General features: G+C 35.7%; 1 protein-coding gene across 3 annotated transcripts in view; it reads right to left on the bottom strand.

Annotated features, from left to right (window-relative positions):
- The window catches only part of edil3a (EGF-like repeats and discoidin I-like domains 3a), a 338,241-nt gene that overhangs the window by 140,815 nt on the left and 174,250 nt on the right, over positions 1-23,176 (bottom strand). For all 3 annotated transcript variants that reach the window (XM_056458380.1, XM_056458381.1, XM_056458379.1), the window contains one exon: positions 7,477-7,590. In XM_056458380.1, the coding sequence (XP_056314355.1) occupies positions 7,477-7,590 (114 nt within the window). The remainder of the gene's footprint in view (positions 1-7,476; positions 7,591-23,176) is intronic.

A 23,176-nucleotide genomic window follows, 5' to 3' on the forward strand; every position in this document is an offset into this window, starting at 1 on the left:
GATAAACCATCACCAGACCCACGGCCGAAGCAGCCCGAGAAAGCACGGCCATCACGTCTGCTTTTTAGATGCTAACGCCGCGCTCTCCTCCCCGGAGGGAGGGAGCGAGCGGGCTCGCATCCTCATCAGACAATGACAGCCCATCCTCCGATGCAGCGATGGACATCTGACCCCCGGTGTCATCAGGTGAGAGAGCGACCATCCAAGGACGGAGCGCTTCTCTTCACCTGAAGCTTGGATGGAGCGCGTGGAGGAGCGAGAGGTCCACGGCCCGGGGGCGGCGGATTTACTCTCACTGAAACCCTCAGATCTGCCCGAGTGCCAACCGCAGTGCGGGGGACAACTGGGGTGGGTGGCTCTTTTGCAAGAGCGAGCCGCGATCTTAACTGCGCAACAGACATGACATCAGTGATGGCATGCACTGCCCGCGAGCACCGCATTAACATGCTGGACCCCCAGACATGAAACGCTGTGCTCGTGCCCATCATCCGGGGATAGGAAACCACCGCATCCAGAAACGCACGGTCGGAGTGACGTCTTGAAAAAGACGCGCTGCACGACCGTGTTGCTCTTTTAGGAAAGCTTTTTTCCTATATACAAACCGCTCTTGGAGGACCGGACCCAAAGGACGCCAGGCAAGGGAGAAATACCCAGCTCGACCATCTGCCACTGCGTATACGCGCTCTGGACCGGGAGAAGCTGCTTCTCGATCTCTCTCTGTAGACACAGGTTGGAGATACCCTCAAAGACTCTCTCAGAAGCTTCGTGAAAGGCTCTGAAAGCGAAAGGATGTCGAGCATGGCACTGGCTGCGTCTTTATAGCATGACTGATTGTCATTGACGCCAGCTGTGCACGCTGACGCTGCCAACTCATTGGCATTTCATTGGCCCGTTTTTATACTCTTTCAGATGATTGGATTCTGACGAAATCCCCATAGTGGAAGTTTCCACATAGCATTGGAGTTCCCCATCCGAAGGGGAACATATATATACAAATATATATATATATATATATATATATATATATATATATATATATATATATATATATATATATATATATATATATATATATATATATATATATACACACACACACACACACACACACACACACACAGGGCCATAGCCAGGGAGATGACTGCTATGCCTTCATATGTAACCCATTGAAAAAGGTTTTAAAACCAAGCAAAATCCTCTGTTGGATGTTGCTTCAGTGTGACTTCAGCTAATCAGTTTTAGCCAATGCTTACAAATATTTTTAACATCCAGCTGTGCAAGAAAACATACAATGTGACACAAGAGAAGTCTGCTTTCGCTGCAGTATTGTTGTTAAATAGATAAAACATTTTACAAGTAACTTCTATTCTAAATCTTGGACCTTATACTTGAAACATAAAATGGCCAACAAAAATCTGTGCTATTAAAACAAAGAAGACAGCACAATGATTTATTTGAAATATTTAGCCTGACATGTTAACTGTTCTAAAATATTATGAATTTCTTCTAAAATAATATGGGGAAATGGGGAAAAAAAACTTTTTTTTTTTACCCAGACATTTAAAAAGAACTTATTTTAGAGCAGTGATCACAATACCATGATACTTTGAAACTGTGATACTTTTATCCAAAATCATCATACCATCAGAAACTTACTGGCCGGTGCCTAGTGTCCAGTACTTAAGGCCTCAAATGTCAAGAAGAGGCAATAACAACAACAACTGCTCTGTTGGCCTCATTAAACATGGACCTTCAGCATGCACTGAGGTGGTTTGCTGCAGAGAGTGATGCGGCTGGGATGAGAATCAGCACCTCCAAGTCCAAGGCTATGGTGCTCCACTGGAAAAAGCTGGCTTGCCATCTCCAGGTTGGAGGAGAAGCTGAACCGAAATGCAAAACTCTCGATTTACCGGTCAATCTATGTTCCTACTCTCACCTATGATCATGAGCTTTGGGTCATGACAGAAAGGGCAAGATCTTGGATACAAGAGGCCAAAATGAGTTTCCTTCACAATGTGTCAGGGTGCACCCTTATAGATAGTGTGAGGAGCTCTGTCACCTGGGAGGAGCTCGGAGTAGAGCCGCTGCTCCTACACATCGAGATAAGTCAGCTGAGGTGGCTCCGACATGTGTTTAGTATGCCTCCTGGACGCCTACCTAGGGAGGTGTTTCAGGCATGTCCCACAGGGAGGAGGCCTCTGGGAAGACCCAGGACATGCTGGAGGTACTACGTCTCCTGGCTGGCCTGGGAATGCCTCGGGATCTCTCCGGAGGAGCTGGAGGAAGTGTCTGGGGAGAGGTTCTCTCCTAAGACTACTGCCCCCACGACACGACCCCGGAAAAGCGGACAAAAATTTGATGAAAATGAGATAATTTTCCCAGTACTGGGTTGCAGCTAGAAGGGTATCCGCTGTGTAAAACATCTGCTGAATAAGTTGGTAGTTCATTCCTCTGTGCAGACCCCTGATGAATAAAGGGACTAAGCCGAAGGAAAATGAATGAATGAATAATAATAAACAAGGTGGTTCATTCCTCTGTGGTGATCCCTGATATATAAGAGTCTAAGCCAAAGGAAAATGAATGAATGAATGAATGAATAAATAAATAAACAATAAACTAGTTACATTATTTTCTTGACTTAATTACCAAACTTTTGCCTCAATATACTTTTTTCACAGCAAGTGTAGTTGCCATTTACCAAAAATATGTATTCGTGTCCTATATAATCGTTACTGTCAAAAAATAGTTCCATAGTTAGTGCATTCCGGATATAAAGAGAGAAGGAACGAGACAGAGAGAGGAACCTTCAACTTTCCACATGCAAATGACTTGCAGTGTGCCAGCTTGCCACATGTAATAAAGCAAAGGAGGTGGCAGTGATTCAACATGACAAAAAGGTGAAATGAATAGAGTGAGACTGTCAGTCAAACGACTGGAGGAATTTAGCGGCAATCGATTTTAGCAGTGTGGGAAGACGTGAGTGAAGGCTTTCTGACAGGGCTTTGGTCAAACTCATTCTAGGAAGGTTGTGACACATCTCCCAGCGCTTGCTTTGTAAGAATATTCTTATATTCTTTTCTCTTTTTTATGATATGACTGCCTGCATTTGTGCAGTTGTCAAGGCTGTCAACTGATGAAAACATTCAATTGGATTAATTAAATGATAACCTTGTTAATCAAATGGCTCACATTTAATTCAATTAAGTTCCATCTTTGCAAAAAAAAAATGCAAATGAAGATAATTCATACACTATATAATGTACTGTATACACACACACACACACGCACACGCACACAGACACACACACACACACACACACACACACACCAAATTACAGCATTAAATAGACAGATTTCTTTTCATATCCATTCTAGAAGTTGATATAAAATTGCTGGTGGTTAAAGCAATAACTGTGAAAACTGAAGATGATAGAGGTGCTTGTCTCTGTTTAATAAATGTCTTGTGATATCTCAAATAACTCAGAGAAAACTAATATCCCTTTTGATGCATGGTGATAAGACATGTCTACTATGAACAAATGACACTCCACCCCCGCCCCTCTCTCTCCGTGTGTGTTATTCAGTCACACTCCATCCGCCTGCATCTTTCTCTTGGTCTCACTGGCCATTTATTCAAAAAACAGCAGAAGCAATATAAATGATTTACATAATACATCTAAAATGGTGATGAAAGGTGATGAAATACTCTTTCATCAAAGCGTTTGATCATACCTAAATCAAACTGTTTTAGTCCTTTCATACAGCTTATGTTAAAATATCAGCCTGGTGTATCGATGTTGACTACTGAGGAGAGAAGGAAGGTTAAATGGCATTTGATTCCAGCTGCATAGTGTAAGGTGTGTGACAAATCGAGAGCCGTCTCATCTACTCGAGTGTCTCCAAGTCATTGGCGTCTTTTCACCGGTGCCACTGCACAATTCACAAGATTTTATTTTCGGTTATGGAACAACACCTTGGAACACTGTTAAATGGTAGGAGGTGCTGTTAGAAATCTTATGAAATAGTTTAGCATCTCTGGATTAAAAAAAAGAAAAAAAAAAGTTTATTAAAAGATCTATAGTACGAAGGCCTGAAAGAGTGAACTTGTTATTGAGTGATGGACACTATGTTTGCTAAGTCATGTTCTAAATCAAGGGTGCCCAAACTTTTTTTATAAAGAGCCAAAAAAAAAAAATTATTGAGGGCCGAAGTTGAATATACCAAACCATATTACATTAAATTTGCCATGTATGATTTCCTAATCTATTAACTAATATTTAAAAATAACTTAAAAATTTTACTTTAAAACATATTAGTTGTGCAGTATCATTTTTAACGTTTTATAATCATCTTATTAAAAGTAAAAACATAAACAATCCCATTTATAACACAATAGACCCTTTTCACATTTATGGGTTTTTCAGTAGCGGAAGGCATCATAATTGGGTAAACTTAAAGCGCAGTGAATGGGAGAGTACAACAAATGAAGAGTTCAGACGCAAAACCCTCTAAGTCTAGCAGACCTCTTTTTTGTAAACGAGCATTTTCTATCAGGCTCCTCTGATTAGGTTCAGAAGTTTCATTTTATATGTAATGATAAGGTTATTAGCTAGTAAATAAAATAACTTTTTTTTTCAAAAATGTCACTTTAGACAATTTTTCTGTTTTTAACAAGGTAGATTTTCTTTTGCGTCAAAACCAGTTAAATCCACTTGTGCTTTTTTTGCAAAAACCTCTAAATCCACATATTGGGACAATATATTTAGTGTATTTAGTTGAAAATCACTAAAGATGCAATTAGAAATTATTTTACCAAACATAATACACATTACACAAATCACCTGAAATTAAAAATAGATAAATCTGTTAAGTAAGTGGCGGTTCATTCCGCTGTGATAAACCAGGGAAAACGCAGAAGGAAAATGAATGAATGAAATCTGTCAAGTAAGTGCATTAATCAATAACATTTAAACTGACATTAATTAAATCTTTACATTCTGTTGTCATTTCTGATATTTGGGATTTAGATGTAATGTAAGTAGAGCAATGTAAACATTGTAAACTAAGCTTGTTAGATTCAAATAATGTAGTGTAAAAACATTGTGAAACATCAATATCTATTCATTGTCCATTACTATAAAAAGCTTATCAGACGTATAGGTAATATGAAGTATTACAAATAATGTATAGTTTTATACATTATATTTATCTTTTAAAAAATAGCCTAAATTAGCAAATAAAACACAAGGTAGACTAACTGGGAAAAAAGGGGATGCCTGTCAGACAATTTTAGAAGCTGTCATTCCTTCATTCTCACCATACTTAAGGTCTTGGTCTCTTGTTTATCCTCATAGCATCCATGTGAGATAAAAGAACAGCATCTTAACTTTGTCTTTCGTGAAATGCAGTTACCATTTAATGTATAGTAAATCGGACTCATTCAAAGTAGCGTCAGTGCGCAAAAAAATGCTTCACTTTCGACTGTACAATCTGTTTTCTTTTTCTTATAAAGCACAGAGTTTTGAGGTAAGGGATGTTTTCATTTGCCATTCAGTGACAATCAGACAGGCTCATCCAGTACATCAAACTTCGTCTTTTAAAACCGAAAGCAGAATATGTCTCCTCATAAAGCCGGCATATCAGCACGCTGCTACATTGAAAACATATGATTCAATTCGCGCCTTCTGATTGGTTGTCGGGATATTTCGGCTTTTGCTGTCAAAGGCGAGTGGCGGTTAGCGGCTTTTGCATGCAAACTTATTTCTGAATGTGCTCATGCTGGGATTTAGATGATTAGACATCTATTTGTTGATGGTGTACTACGTGCCTAAAGCATTCACTCAATGTCACATTCTCATTTTTGGCAAAAGTAGCGTTTAGCAGTTTTTTGCATCTGAACTCTTCAAATATTTTTTTACAACCCTATTTGCTGAAATAATAAAAGAAAAACATTTGAAAAATGTTCCTATTTAAAGCTTGACCTTTCTGTAATTAAATTGTGTACTAAGACGAATGAAAAATTGCTATTTTTCTAGATATGGCTATAGGAAATATACTCTCATTCTCGCGTAATGACCAAGGGACTTTAATGCCTTACCATGGCTGCAGCAGGAGCAATGATATTACACACTGCCTGAAAATAATAGTTCCACAATGGTGTTATCAAGACTTTCAGAAAAAGGAAAAATATAGTGTGAGACTGATGACGGCAGCCAGAGGACAGGATAACGTCAAATTTACTTGATGATTACGAAACCTACCCCATTTAATTCAAGTGTTGAATTGTCTCACAAACCATTGTATGCGTTAGACAAGCGGAAAGAGACCCATGCGAACATGATTTAGGTCCTCTTCCAAACTCTGGTAAAGTTCAACTGAAATATGAATGCAATATGGACCAAAAACATATAAACAAATCAAAAACAGGACACAGTATCATGTTTTCTCTTCATATTTATGATATAGCCCATTAAAAATCAATCCTGATGTCAGAAACATCTGATGTAAGTGTCTTTGCAGTCATTCCACAGCTGTGTGTGTGATGAATGGCACAGTTTAGACTCCATTAGAAGCATTATCAGGACTTTATATGTTTTCAGATAAAGATAGTATCACATATGCACATTGTTTTGGATGTTTGGTAAAAGTTGTGTGTGTGTATGCATGCATTCATTCATGCCAGCTTTTTTATGCATGTGTGTGTCAACATTAAGCAAAAGAACATTAATTCCAAATATATATAGATTGTACTTTGGCATGGAACGAACGCAAGCACATTCAAAAACTTTCCAACATTCTGCATTTTTCTAAGTTTCTGAAACCTCACATGAAAACCTGGAACACTTGACATGTGTGTGCGTCTCTCTCACAGTGAGACATGACAGATAACTGGCTCGCACAGCAGGGCTTCACGGTTGTCCTGAAAATGTATGGGTGTGAGATCAGTTACAGAACACGGTTGTCAAAATAAATGAAATGAGTGTGAACAGAATCCGATTAATGCCTAAAATACTTGACAGACTACCATATTCTGCTGCTCTGATTTTCTTCTTTTTTGATAAAAGCACTGTTTACATATTCATATAGAAAATATTCTAGAGATTTGCTAATCTTTCTGAGTATAAGTCATGAACATCAGGTTTGAAAAAGCCAATATCTCGTCCACTTTAATTTTGTAGCACTAGTTCTCCACTTTTTTTGATTAGTTCATGTAGATTTTAATTCAATGAATCCCTCTCTGAGGCCTGTCGCCACACCCACTGTGCTCGTCTCTGTTCACGAAACAATGTTTCTTGTGTATGTGGACCCAACTGTCTGTTCTACGCTGCTCTAGCACGCTTCTCCATGGACCCGGTGAAACATATGCTCTGAACTGTCACAAAAATTCACTTAATATGAAGCCCTCTGGATGGACTGAGGGAGAAGAAATGGAACAGGGACGGAAGAATCCATAAAAAAACAAGAAATTGTACTTACTGTACTGGCAGTTTCTTCCCATATATTCCCCCGGGCATTCACAGGAATAGTTCGCAACCAGATCTGTGCAGATCCCGCCATTTCTGCAGGGGCTTCGTTCGCATTCATTAACATCTGTGTAAAAAAAAAAAAAGGAAAAGGAATCATTTATATTAAGCTTAAAGGCAATTACTGGAACTTCTCGCATTTAAATGTTGTGGAGGTGGCCATTTATTGGGTTTATGTTGTTTGTTATTTGATACTTGTTTCTTTCATTTCAGCTTAGAAGAACACTGCAGCCATGTAATCAAATTATTAAAAATGGTGAGTATTAACACCCTCTTACTAACAAGTCCTTGATGAATAAAGCACATAAAACAGAATAAAGCTTAATGAAGGTCAACAAATGGAAAGTAAGTCAGAAATGCTCACTTTTGCTCACTTTCACCCATCTGCACAGTATAATATGATTGATTTTAAGCTCTCCATTTACTTGCCATTCAGAAAGTGTTTTTAATTTCATTTTAATGACTTGCTTATTTATTTATTAATTTATTTCATTTTTGTTTAGAGTAATAGTAATGTGATTTCTGGAAAATTATGTGGAAAACACTACAGAAACTGTATGACATAGATTTGGTAAATTTTATTTATTAATGAAGGGGTCTGTTTTTAACCATTAAAAACTGTTAAAGTACATCCTTTTATGTGACATTTAGCATAAATTAAGAAAAAAAAAAACTTTTTATTAATATACGAATAGCATGAGAGCTATTTATCTTCATTTTTGAACACTTTTTTTCCATTATTTATGAACATTTTCAATAAATGAAAATAAATAAAATTTGATATTATAGTATAGTTTTAAAATCCTGAAACAAAAAAAAAAAATTAATAACAGGCAGAGCTTGTTACATGATTTTGAATTAATGCTTTTAACTAATAACATTTTCTGTGGAATTAAAATTAGCATATACTCTCAGAGGACATACATTTCAGTGACAAAATGCATCAAGTTTCTTGTTTTTACAAATATATTGATGAAAAAGATTGCAATTTACTTCAATTCACCCTTATAAAATATATTTTATTTTCTTTCTAGATTATAAGAATTATAAATTAAAAAGCAATTATATTGAACTATGCTTTAGGAACATTTTAGTAGGAATTTAATTTGAACAACTGTAATAACAAAGCAGATTTTATACCAAGAGGCCTATGGAAGAAATACTGCATTTTAAATTATGTTAATGCTAATTATGTTCATTCTGTCACATGTGACGGTGAGAATGCAACACCATGTCAACAACCCATTTATTTATTCACAAACGCAAATAAAAAACAAAATAAATAAATAAATAAATAAACAAAATTATCCAGCATATGGTTTACGCAGTTGATGCACTTCCAGTCACAACCCAACACTGGGAAACACTCATACACTCCTGTATTCACATACATACACTATGGCCAATTTAGTTTATTCAATTCACCTATACCACATGTCTTTGGACTGTGGAGGATACCGGAGCACCCAAAGGAAAACCACATGAACACGGGGATAACATGCAAATTCCACACAGAAATGCTAACTGACCCAGCTGGGGCTCGAACCAGTGACCTTCTTGCTGTGAGGTGACCATGCTACCCACTGCGTCACCGTGATGTCCCAACATGTATTTATTTATTTATTTCCTTTATGTAAAGAGTAATAATGACAAGGTTCCTAGTTTTGAGCATTTATTTTTATTATTTATTTATTTATTTTTTTTGTGTTACATGTGATTTCTGGAAAATGACTTGGTAAACACTACAGAAACTCATTCATTTTCTTTTCAGCTTAGTCCCTTTATTAATCCAGGGTCGCCACAGCGGAATGAACTGCCACTACAGAAACTACATTGTAAAAAAAAAAGTTGACAAGTCAAAATTGTAAGGGAACTTGCTACAGAGCTCTTTTGAGTTGACTTAAGATTGAGTCAAGTGCAGTACTCAAAAAAGCTCTGCTGCAAGTTACCTTAAAATTTTAAATTGAGACCATGTTTTTTTTTTTTTTTTTTTTTTTTACAGTGTATATGACATGTGGATTTGGTAAATTATATTTATTAATGAAGGGGTCTGTTTTTAGCTGTTAAAAATAAAACTATTAAAATACAGCTTATTACGTGACAGCATAAATCCAGAATAAAAACAACTCTTAAAAATATATAATAGCATGAGAGCCATTTATCTTCATTGTTAGACACTTTTTTCCAAGACTTGGTGAACATTTTCAATGAAAGTGTCAAACTAAAGGACAACAACACTTAATTTTAATTTTATAGTTACAGTTTTAAAATTGGAGCTTCACTTACATGATCTTGAATGGATGCTTTTAACTAATTAAAAAAAAAAAAAAAAAGTTTTCTGTGGATTTAAAATTAGCATACTGTCACACCAGAGGACATACATTTCAGTGACAAAAATGCATCAAGTTTCTATGTTTTCACAAAAATATAGATATATGGAAAATGTTTACGATTTACTACAATATAGGCAACTGCAAGACTGATTTCATGATTTTTTTATTTATTTATAAGAACAGTAATTTATTGAACTATGCTTTAGGGACTTTTTTAGTAGAAATGCAATGTAAACAACTGTAATAACAAAGCAGATTTTATAATAAGAGGCTGATGGATGATATACTGCAATTTAAATGATTTCAATGCTAAATATATTTATTTTTGTCATGTTTGATGGTGAAAGCTCAGCATCATGTCAACAACCCATTTATTTATTCACAAAAAAAAAAAAAAAACAAATAAATAAATAAATAAATAAATAAATAAATAAATAAACAAACAAACAAACAAACTAACAAATAGATAAATAAATAAATAAATAAATAAATAAATAAATAAATAAATAAATAAATAAATAAATAAAATGATTCATTCTATTATCTACTCAGAGGGCCGTTTATATCGAAGTTGATATTTAGCCTTATCATGTTAGTGTTTCGCAACATCTAATTTTCATGAGGTGGGTCGTTAGCCTAACGCTAACCCACCAAACACTGGAAGAACATGCAAACTCCACACATATATGCTAACTGACTCAGCCGGAGCTCAAACCTTCTTGTTGTGAGGCGACAGCACAACCCACCGCGCCATCATGCCACCCCTATTAATTTTATAATTTTATGTATTTTATTTATCTATTCCTATAAAATAATGACACTAAACCAAACAAGAACAAGCACTAAAAAACCATCAGAATTTTAAATGTCAGTAGAAGTATTGAAAGGCACACCACATTTCTGCTACATGGATATACCCTTGTATTACTGTTCATTGTGTGTATTTACCCTACTCTACAAACAGAAGTGGATTATAGGATGGCGAAATTCTCCAAGCTAGAATTGCTTAATTGTAAATCCCACACCTTTCTTTATATTGTACGTTTCTATTCATAAAACATGCTTTAAAAGCAGGACCATTAGAGAAACCTGAGGTTAGAATCCACAATGGTGAGGTAGCTTTCAAAAAAGCAATTTGTACATTCATCTTCCTGTTAAGTGACACAGTTTATACTTACAGAAAACACCTGCCAACAAAATCCATATAAATGTAAATGTCAATGTAAATACATGTAAAACACCACACAAGCTTTGTGTTTTGTTGAAAACACAACCTTTTAATTTAATAAGACATGTTTATATTGACATGTCTAGACCTCTACATCATGAGCCCCTCAGATTGTTTGAACATTAAGATGCAGTATAGCCAGCTACTGAAGGAAAACTGAAATCTATACAGGAAAAGGCAGGTCAGGGATCTGTTTGAAGACATAGAGGGCTCACCAGCGAGGGGGTCATCACTTTAGCATCTACCGCAGAGCACACAGAGAAGAGAGAGATTGAAATTCAAACCATCATCCTGAGGTTTCACCACAAATTAACCTGATGAAAAGCACACCTCTGTCTTTATTCCCCTGTGGTTTGACTAACAGGATATAGACAGACGCTTTCTGAGAAAGAGCAGCCTTAATAATCTAGCCGTGTGGTCTAGCGGAGACCTCTGCTTTCTACAGACCATGAGATGAGTCTGGTCAAACAATAAAGTTAGAAAGTGTAACTTTTTTGGATGTTAAAGAAACTGTTCACCCAAAAATGAAAATACTGTCATGTTTTATTAAACCGTATGTCGCTAAATAACTCAATTATTTTATATATTAAGGTATTGTCTTTTTCTCAGAGGTTTTGTCAACAGAATGGAATTCAGCAGGGTTTAGTATTGTTTGGAACCCAATGTTCTTCAATAAATAGCTTGTTTTCTTCCGTTTTTGTCAGATTTTCTAATCTTGTGACATTTGCTTCTGTGACTTATGGGGTCGGAAAGTGATAGAAACTTTTACTTTTTTGTGCTGTATATGTTAGGAATAACTGCAAAACTATCCACTGAATTATGGACAGTTGATGGACAGTAAATAAACAGTTTATGAACATAATAAATGCACTACATATTTTCAGAAGCATAGCATAAAATAAAATAAAAAATAGAAACATAAAAAAACACTGCTTAAAATTATGCTCCATACACACAGAAATGCATTAAGCTGTACACCCAAATAGGTTGTATATTGGGAGCCTGAACATGCATTATTTTTTTAAACCAGGTGACACAGTGGATAGTTCTTAAAACTAAACTCTTACATTTTGTGTGTACAGTGAACTATGAAAATTGTTACATGTTATTGTCAACACCCTACATGTGACCCTAGTCTGACACCCACATCAATGGTTGATTACATGCACACATAGACTTCTTTAGTTTTTATTTATTTCATTTATATTTTTGGTTTATTTCTGTGGATGATCCAGCATACATTCTGTGTACAGCACAACATACTGGTGTGACATCAGATAGTTTTAGTCTATTTTCAGATAGTTTAGCCCAGACACACATGAACTAGTATATTAGTGTTAAGCCGGTTTGCAAATAGCCAAGGCAAACATATGCTAGCACACTAGTAAAAACAGTTCAGCAAGGTAGCCCAGGCACATTTAGTTTAGCACAGTGGTTCCCAACCTTTTTTTGCCTGAGACCCCCTTTTTCCCCAGAAAATATTGTAAGGCCCCCCTCCACATTTAATGATATTATCGCTCATATAAGTTTGCAGTAATGATGTCAAAAAAATGTTGTTTTCAAACAAACAGTGTGTTTATTCATATATCTAGATATGTTTGTGCACAAATAATAGCCTAATGTAAAATATAAAAGCAAAACATTAGTAAGCCATTTGTAACTGAAAACGTAAGCCTTTGGCCTTTAAATTGGCCCTATTTGAAATTTAATACAAAAATTATCAGTATTCACACAGGTGTATAAGGGAAAAATGGCTATTACAATTTAGCTAGGGCAGTGATCCTCAACCTTTTTATCACCGCGGAACAGTCAATGTTTGACCATGGACCGGGCGGGGGGCGTAGGGGCGGATGGAATGGGGGGGTGTTTCGTAGGTCACTAGGCGACCACAACCGTTTTCTCAGGAATGACAAGCTGACAAAACATTGCTGTCACTCTGATACAAGTTTTCTTTATGGAAAAAATTACAGCACTGCAGTATTTGTGTGTTCTTTGTTTGTCTGACAAAATTAGTCTTACTGAAATGTGAATATTCCATACAAGTTGAAGGTTCATTGGCGCCACAATGCTAGTGCGCACAAGCCACACACCTTCATTCGAAATAACAAACTTGTGCAAACTCTAGAAATACGCTATATGCGAAATGCCCCTAAAAGGCCACCGTCATTTGCGATCTCCGTCAGTTAATCTTCTTCCACATTCCCCTTAGTAAAGAAACTCTCCAAAGACATCTGTTTCTTACTCATTTTGCTGCTTGTGGGTTAAATTTTGGGTGCTGAAGAGATGTAACCGTGAGAGTACGGTCATTTTTCAAAATAAAAGATCAATCAGACTCAAATAATAAATAAAACGGAAGTAATTAATGATTTCTTATGTGGCCCGGTACCAATTGATCCATGGACTGGTGGTTCAGGACCTCAACCCCTGCTCCACCAGTGTATAGACCTGCTACAGGGGGATACATGTATGTTAAGTATTTAACAGCCGTGTGCCATATTCTCAAACAGCATGTATACAAATACTGTACATCGGCAAGTCTCTGTACTTGCTCTGCAGCAATAATCAAAGCAGCAGTAGAGTAGCAGATCTACGTTGCCAAGACCATACACAACATTGCCATTTATACATATTTATTATTATACAAAATTTGACATGGCAGAACTGAAATCAGTCTTAATGGTGATCCTTATTTCAAATAAGTAGAAAAGTAGAAACTTTTAAAAGCAGTTACCATGGAGCTGAAGGACTAATCTTTGATGTCTGGAGGATAAGCTCATTTAACAACAGCCTTGATTTGCTAAACTTATCTTATAATCTAAGACATAAAATCCTGCTGCTATTTTTGAAAAACTGAATGCACATGTTAAACAAATCCCTAAATCCCTATACATACATATTTTCTGATCTAGATTTTGGCTTGTGATTAATATATACTTTGGAAAAAAATTAATCAGTGACAGTGACCCTGCAACTTACATATGAGTTTCTATCTGACTTATTTTAGAAACCCCAGTAATTGGTTACAAACACCTTACTCTCTTTATTTGAAGTAATTACCAAAGAAACTGTACTTTTCAAAAGAGAATATGCATCATTCATTCATTTATTTTCTATTCGGCTTAGTCCCTTTATTAATCTGGGGTCGCCACAGCGGAATGAACAACCAACTTATTTAGCATATGTTTTACAAAGCGGATGCCCTTCCAGCTGCAACCCATCACTGGGAAACATCCATACACACTCATTCACACAAATACACTATGGACAATTTAGCTCACCCAATTCACCTGTACCACATGTTTTTGGACTTGTGGGGGAAACCGGAGCACCCGGCGGAAACCCACGCAAACATGTGGAGAACATGCAAACTCCACACAGAAACGCCAACTGACCCAGCCGAGGTTCGAACAAGTGACCTTCTTGCTGTGAGGTGAACGTGCTACCAACTGCTCCACCGTGCAGCCCATAAGCGTGCAACAAATGACAAATCACTTTCGCATACTACAAATTTTCCTCTTCATGTGCATTTTCATTTTACTGTAAACACACAACTCGGTCTCACTTATTATGGAACAAAATCAAATTCACAACAACTCTATTACTTCACACATCTTAATGACTATGCAACTTCAAATTAGAAAAGTATGCTCTAAGCACCACTCTCTGAACAAGTGCTTTATTAGCATGGGCGCCGAAACAAGCCCTTGTCAGACATAGTGCCATCGTCATAGCAGGAGATTGTCACAATCACTAGGATTATGTTTTAATTAATTCAAGTGAGAGAGGCTTAACGCTCTCATTAACGATCATTAACTTGACAAACACAGACCTGAGAGCACACTGCTGGCAATGACAAAGGCAAATTATCATTATGTTAATAGCTACTTATAAATCAAAACTATGTGTTAATGTTTGTTTTTTTATATTCCACAAATCTGTTGATTCATTTAAGGGGTCATATCTTGAGGAATTAGATCTTTAGAAATAAGAGTTCTGTCTACTACAGACAGAAAATAGTGTAATTAAACTAAGTGAAAATAAATGACATAAGAAACCTGAAACACAAACTATTATGAACGTTTAAACATGAAGACTGCCTATATTCTGAAATGTGAGCACCAAGTAAAGAATATTGCTGAACCTTTGTTCTTGAGTTTGTAACACCTTATTCACAGTATGACGTGTCATAAACATAATAGTTTCTCATAACATCATTACAGTCTGATTTCAGGTTTGTTTATGTTTTGATCTCACTTCTGAGTGCTTACTATAACTGCAAAGAATATATCTATATAAAAAATAAAATAACAAAACAAAAATAAATAAAATAAAATAAAATAAAATCCCTCTGTATCCCAGCTAGTGATTTTTTTATCTTTTTTTTCTGGACAATGGCTTAAACAAATAAATAATGGCTTTCATTTAATAATGGCTTAAATTAATAAAATGTATAATCATTTCACAAAATAATAAATATAATAATAATAATAAATAATAATATTAATAAAAATATTTATTATTATTATTATTATTATTATTATTATTATTATTATTATTATTATTATTATTATTATTATTAATTTTATTCTAGGCTAATCTCATGAATAAGAGAACACATAGGGCCCTATCTTACACCCGGCGCAATAAAGAGCAAGACGTGTTTGTCACAATTTGTTGCTATTTTCAGACCAGTGCAACAGTAATTTTCATGTTTTGCGCTATGTTACAAATCAATTTGTACCACTTTGTGAATTCATGGGTGTTCCGGTCTAAAAAAGTAAAACTGTAAAACTAAAATAGACAGCGCCATTGACCAACTAAAACCTGGTCTAAAGTTCAACAAAAAGCGCGTTAGTAATGCAGGTCCAAAAGTTTACACATTACTTATTACACACAGGATGTACAGCAATACACAAATATATTTACATATAAAAAAATTTCAAGGATTAAAATGCCACAAAATTATTATTTTTTCATACGTATAAAAACCACTGCCTCCATGCCTTCTTCATGTCGGGGGGCTTTTTTCAGTTTATTCATGACAATTTGCATTAGAATGATAATATTATTAATAGTAGTAGTGGTAGTATTTATGATATGTATATTTATATTTGTTTTAATAAAAACAAGTTTAGATTCCACCTGTCGGCTTTTGGAGAAGTATGCGTCACCACATTTTTTCACATCATTTTCACACCATTTTTGACCACACTTCATTATTATTGTTCATTTATTCAATTGCTGGAAATTAGAACTGAATTTAAAAATAGTTTTGAAACAAATATGTGCTTAACAGATGAAAATAAATATGTAGGCTAATGGATGTCTTCAGTGCAGTGTGTACAACGCAGTTTCCTTACTCCAAAAAGCAAAAGTAGATTCGGACATGCCCTTAATTATTTTGCGCCATGCGCTTTAGACTTTGCGCCTAGATCATTAAAATAGAGCCCATAGTAATGTAACCGTCAGTACCACAATAAAAGGATATTTTACAGATGCTATTTTCTGTTATGAATCCACATTGGTATTCCAATGCTTAATGACACTGTTCAAGGAAAACCATTCCTCCACAGTATTGTAAGTATGTCTGAATGACACGTTAGATGAAACGCTTTCTGCTAAACAACAAGAAAATGAAGCTATAACGGCATTTCAGACTTACAGTAATAAGTTTGTAATGAGTGTTTTTAGTTAAGGCTTCTTTAGCTGAGTGGATAAAAATATCTGTGCATTTAGTTCAATTCAGATCATGACATAAGTGTTCTGAGACCACACAATATATCCGTTTAACCTTTCAATATAAAAAAGGCAAATTATGGTACCTTCTTTCCCAGACAAACACATTGAAAGCTTTATGGTGGAGTAGAATGTGGAGGCGTTTGCTGCACTGATGGTGTGCCGCACTGCGCTTTGCACTGCACATTCACTATAATTTGCCACAATTACACCTTGCACCTGCAGTGGGCACGTAATGAAAGAACCATCTCGGCTCCTTCTTTATTGGAAGAACTCCTGCTTTTTGTTCCATTGTGTTCACAGAACCATTAGAGACAAGTAGATGGATGATCAGGTGGCATTTCAGGTGCATTGTTTGCCAAAGACCTGTGCTCTATTTATGGTGCCACTTAGGAGGTATGTGAGTGATTCTATAATTGCAGGTACATTTGGTGTCCAAAGCCACAATTTTTTTAATTTTTAAAATAATTGGTACACTTTTAATTATGTATAAAATATGTGAAATTTCATCACAAGATGTTACATGCATTCCATTAAAATATGATGTTTTCAGTTAAGTGTCTTATATTCTCAAAATCATGATTTCTTGATTATAAATTAATCATTAATTCATGTTTTTTTTTCCATCATTGTATAATAAAAATATGTTATTTTACTTTTATTTAGGCAATATGTAATTTGTATCTATAAAAGTTTTTTTTTTCTTTCGAATTCTACAACAATAATTATTTAAAAAATTATATTAGATTTTTTTTTTATGTAGTTTTATAATTTATTTAACTGTAATGTGAGGGATGCTGACAACAGAGTTGAGGATCCAAATGCAAGTTTATTATGAGAATGGTCAGGCAAGCAATGGTCAAAACAGGGGCAAACAGATGCATACAGGGAATCCAGAGTCGTGGGCAATACACAGGTGAATGGTCCGTACAGGCAGCAAGAAATCAAAATGAGAGAACAAGACAAAGGGTCAAAACAGGGCTAGGTTAGACAAAGGAAACGCATCATAATGTTCTCAAAACAGATAAACAAGACTCAGCAAAGTCCATACACAGCAGAGTGTGTGTTTGTGTGCTGTATAAATAGTTAATTTAATCAGTTCATGAGCAGCTCCCAGCCATGTGTGCATGTGTGTCAGTAATCAACAGAAAACAGGAACAGGTGTGTGTGTGTGTGTGTGGTGCTTGTAAACTTGTAGTATGCGCATCGTTGGATTTGGACTCTCAGTAGTGATTTTTAAACCACACTGAACTGAGCTAAACTGAACTGAACTTAAACACTAAAAATTGAACTACACTGTTCCAATTTACTATGCCCTTTTATGTGAAGCTGCTTTGACACAATCTACATTGTAAAAGCGCTATACAAATAAAGGTGAATTGAAGGTTCTCCGGCGATCTATGAGGGTTAGATCACAGATGATCATGACATTAACAACAAAGTGTGTCCATAAATATGGAACCAAGGTGTTATAATACCATGTCAGTTCTGTTACTGTCAATTATGCTACCGTTATCCATTAAGGGTAACAGTGCTGACAGTAAATTAAACAAATTATGGGGTCTGGGCTGTGTTGGGTGTTGGAGTGTGCATGTGTGTACCAGTACTTACTTACTTATAATAAATTTTTTTGAATTTTGTAATGTTGGGTCATGATAAAAAAAGCAACCAAACAACATAAAAAAACAAAACAAAACAAAAAACAAAACAAAACATTGTTTACTCATTTATTTGTATTTTATTTTATTTGTTTTGTTTTATTTTGTTGTTTTTATGCTGTTAAAATGATGCCCAGGTCATTTCTGACTCATTAGTCAACAGAAGGATTAAGACAGGGTTGCCAATTGAAGTGCTGAGCAGGTACAGTATGTACATTTAGGGTATATTCATTCATAATTGTAAGTAAACTCTTCTCTATTTCAAAATTGTGTGTACTCATTGCTATATTGTTCAAAGTTGTCATATTGTTTAAATTCTGCACTTTGTACAAAAACTGTACATAAGACAAAATCCATAAGCGTGCAAGTATTCAAATAAAATAATAAAATTAACCAGTACAATATTTTGCGTGCATGTGAATCTTGTCTGAATCTGTAGAGTCTGTGATAAAAGGTATCTCAGTCACAAGCGATCTAGTCCACACTAGTACTAAAAATCTGCCACCATATGAACTACAACTCCCTTCAGGTACCACACACACACACCTGTACCGGTTCTCCATTAATTGCACACAGCTGGGAGTTACTCAAGATTGATTACATGGACCATATAAACAGCACACAGACTCACAGACATTGCTTGGTACATACTTTGTAAGAAGTGAATTAAGAAGTTTTTTCTGTGTTTAGTCTCTGTGTTTTGACCCTCGCCTTCTTTTATTGTTTATCCTACCTGCTGCCTGTATCAACCATTTGCCTGTTATCTGACTACGCTTTTGGATTTCCCTGTATGTTACCGATTACTCCAGATTGTGACCATTCCTGCCTGGCCATTCTCTATGTAATAAAGTACTGCACGTGGATCCTCCACCCCTTTGTCCAGCCTCTTCATGTTACAGATGATTGGTTAATACCCTGTAACATTTCGAAGCGATCTATTGTCTTGTCTTGCCCTGTTTTCAGACCCTCGCCTTATTAATTGTTTTATGTTGTTTGCTGCCTGAACTGATCTCTCTGCCTGTGATGCCGACTAGTCTTTTGGATAACTTGCATGCTCCTGCTTTGCTCCTGTGTTGACCATTGCCTGCCTGACCATTCTCTGTTGAATACAGTACAGCACATAGATCCTCAACTCCGTTGTCCAGCATCCTAAAGTTACAAAAGATACGTTTACTACAAAATTATAAGCTCATCCTTCTTGCTAATTTTAGTGAGCTATCAAATTTATTTCTGAAAAATATCCTGTAGGTATCACTGACAACAAGAGTTCTATGCACCTGAAAGTTTGCCATGTGTGCTCTTAAATGCTGCACATTTCTATACAAAACAGAACAGCAATTAAACTGACAGAAACTGTCTACCCATATGTGTCAGTCAGTGTTCATATTGTGGTGGCCCACATACAAATAAATCAATGTTTGTGAAACATTGAGGTGAGCATGGAGACAATTCCAACCTGGCAAGAGTGGAGGTCCTTTTGAGATGGTGCAGCCAACCTGCACTGAAAGGCAGCTTAAGGACTGAGACTTTAGATCAGTAAGGGGCAATTAAATCTGTTTTGCGCGCGTGTGAGTGTGAGATTGTCAGGAGGTGAGCGCGCGAGCAAGAGAGAGAGGATTACCTCAGGGAAAGAGTAGCTAATCCACACAGTCGGGGAGACACAGACACTGAGAGGCTCAAGGTCAGGTAAACAAAACTCTGCCATACCTGACATCAAGATCCCTCAGTGAGAAGCCATCAGAGTCGATGAACTGCTGCTCTCTGGATGGACACTTTCATTGTGAACTACATATGCTATGCTGAGACTTGAAGGATACGGAAAGGAATATGATTATAAGTATTATAAAACTCAATATTATAAAACCAGCCTGATCATACAGAATAACATGAAGGTTTCTGCTAGCTCTGAACATCCCTGATTGGCAAACTAGCTTTATAGATGAGTACAAAAATTTACACAAGTCTAATATTTATGGCAATGTAATGCCTTAAGGAAAACCTCAGACATTTCACATGTGAGTGTATGCATGAGCTTGTAATGTTTTATTATTATTATTTATTTATTCATTTTTAACTTGTGTTCTGTCTGTGGTTTGGAAGACCCTGTGGAGTTAAATAATGTATTTAACATACAGTTGAAGTCAAAATTATTAGCCCCCCTTTGAATTATTATTATTATTTTCTTTTTCAAATATTTCCCAAATGATGTTTAACAGAGCAAGAAAATTTTCACAGCATGTCTGATAATATTTTTTCTTCTGGAAAAAGTCTTATTTGTTTTATTTCAGCTAGAATAAAAGCATTTTAACATTTTTTTAAATAACCATTTTAAGGTCAAATTATTTACTTTCGTTTTATTTTTTTCATATAGTTTACAGAACAAACCATCATTTTACAATAACTTGCCTAATTACCCTAACCTGCCTAGTTAACCTAATTAACCTAGTTAGGCCTTTAAATGTCACTTTAAGCTGTATAGAAGAGTCTTGAAAAAGATCTAGTCAAATATTACTTACTGTCATCATGACAAAGATAAAATAAATCAGTTCATAACATCAAAAAGTGTTATTAAAACTATTATGTTTAGAAATGTGTTGAAGAAATCTTTTCTCTGTTAAACAGAAATTGGCGGCTAATAGAAAGGGGGGCTAATATTTCTGTCTTCAATTGTATGCTGTAGAAGTAGAGATGATAATTCATGTTTCAATTTTCCCCAATCTAATAAGAAATCATTGTAAACAAAATGTCAAATTTGATCACACACAGACACACACACACAAAAAAACCAATCTAGTCATGTATCATTTGATTTTCTCATATCTTTTCCAAGCTTTTATCTAAAAAAAAAAAAAAAAAGTCCAATTATTTTGATGGTGAACAAGGATCTGAATGGTCTATGGCTACACAGCAAAATAATGTGATGTATTCCTTTTATAACCATTTTTAAAATGCTATGTTACTTGTGCCACAGAAGACCTTCTGTTGGGTCAAACCAGAAAAAGACTTTATTCACTGCCCTTAAGCATCAATGAGTCTTGGGTGTTCAGCACCCTGTAGCCATTTTGTGGTTTATCTCTTTCTGCTGCACCCGGAGCAAACCACAAGCCTTGTCCTTTCAGAGATGCTTTGACCCAGTCATCTTGCTATTACATATATATTACTGTGAATTTCTCCTGCACCCAACACACCGGCTGCAAGAACAAACTGTCTAATCTAATCTACCAGGAGATGATCAGCAATAATTTGCTACACCTGAGACTAATCAGGATGTTTTGGCTCATCAGTGTAATTGGGTCACGGGAACATGTTCAAATTTAGTACTAGATCAGTGATTCCTAATTTACGAGTTGTGACCATGACTATAGGTCTATAAAATGGCTATAACATTTATGAGAGGTCACCAAACTAATTCTAGTGCTGTATAAAAAACACCTCCTATAAACCCATTCACTATTGCCTACATTAGTCCATTAAAATAGTTCACTTGAAAGAGTGAATGAAAATGAGTGCACTGAAAGGAACGCAATTTTTGTTGTGCTTTCCTGATTGATAAATCTCTCAGATGAATTAGAGGTTAAACTTTTTGGTCAGACCCAGTGATAGTTATTTAACAATTAGTAAGCTGTGGTGCATCAATAAAGCATTTTGAATGCTGTCATTTATACAAACATTACTTTAAAGTGCACCTATTTTACCTCTTTTACAAGATGTATAATTCGACTTTGGTGTCTCCAGAATGTATCTGTAAATTTCAGCTCAAAACACCCCTCAGTTTATTTATTATATAATGTAGGATCTGCCCATTTTGGTGTCTGAGGACATTGTTGTTGTTTTGTAGCCTGTGGCTTTAAATCCAAATGAGCTGCTTCTCCCTGCCTACTGCTCTGACATGCTTGTCTGCTTCTCCTGCGTTAAATCAGATAAACAGCCATCAGTGACAGAGACAGACAAGGATGAAGCTGAAATAAGGTCACTAGTAAAAAATACCAAGTATTTGATGTATTTGTGGTGGAGTTTATTTAAGCCTTACTGAAACCATGAGTCACACAAATGCTGTTTGCAGTACACACATAAGAATTACATGGCAATTTCACTGTCTTTATTACTAACATGCATTTAAAAAAAATGTTTTAAACTTATAAAATTAATTATTGACAAGCAGCTGATCAGAGAAAGTTGTAACATATGTTTTAATCCCAGTTTATTAGCAAAAAAAAAAGTTCTGTGGACAAGTGTATACATGTTATTATAGAAACATGGGGACTGTCAATCAATTCGGTGGGTGAGTAAAACCGCACTCCTACTTCACGTTACAGTGGGCCTTAAATTCATTGTAATTTGGGTGTTATTTCAACGTCAGAAAATTTTAAACAAGAGACTTGTCGTGTTTAAATCACTCCAATATGACAGTGAACACACCATACGTACGCAAAGTTCTGTAAAACAGCTTACAAAAGTTGACTTTTATCATACGTGTCCTTTCTCTTTCTCCCTAGAAGTGAAATAGCATGCGCTGTATCTTCTTCAGTGTCAGTAAAAGACTGTCCACCAAACTCACAAGCTGTAAATTGGTTTTATTTACTTGCCCTCGCCTCCATCGCCATAGTATTCTACCGTAACATAGCGCATGAGATAAATTACTGAACTGATATCGAAATGTCCACATCTGCCTTGCAGTGCATCAAAGAAACAATTAAT

Source organism: Danio aesculapii, chromosome 5 (genome assembly GCF_903798145.1).
Source record: "Danio aesculapii chromosome 5, fDanAes4.1, whole genome shotgun sequence".
NCBI lineage: Eukaryota > Metazoa > Chordata > Actinopteri > Cypriniformes > Danionidae > Danio > Danio aesculapii.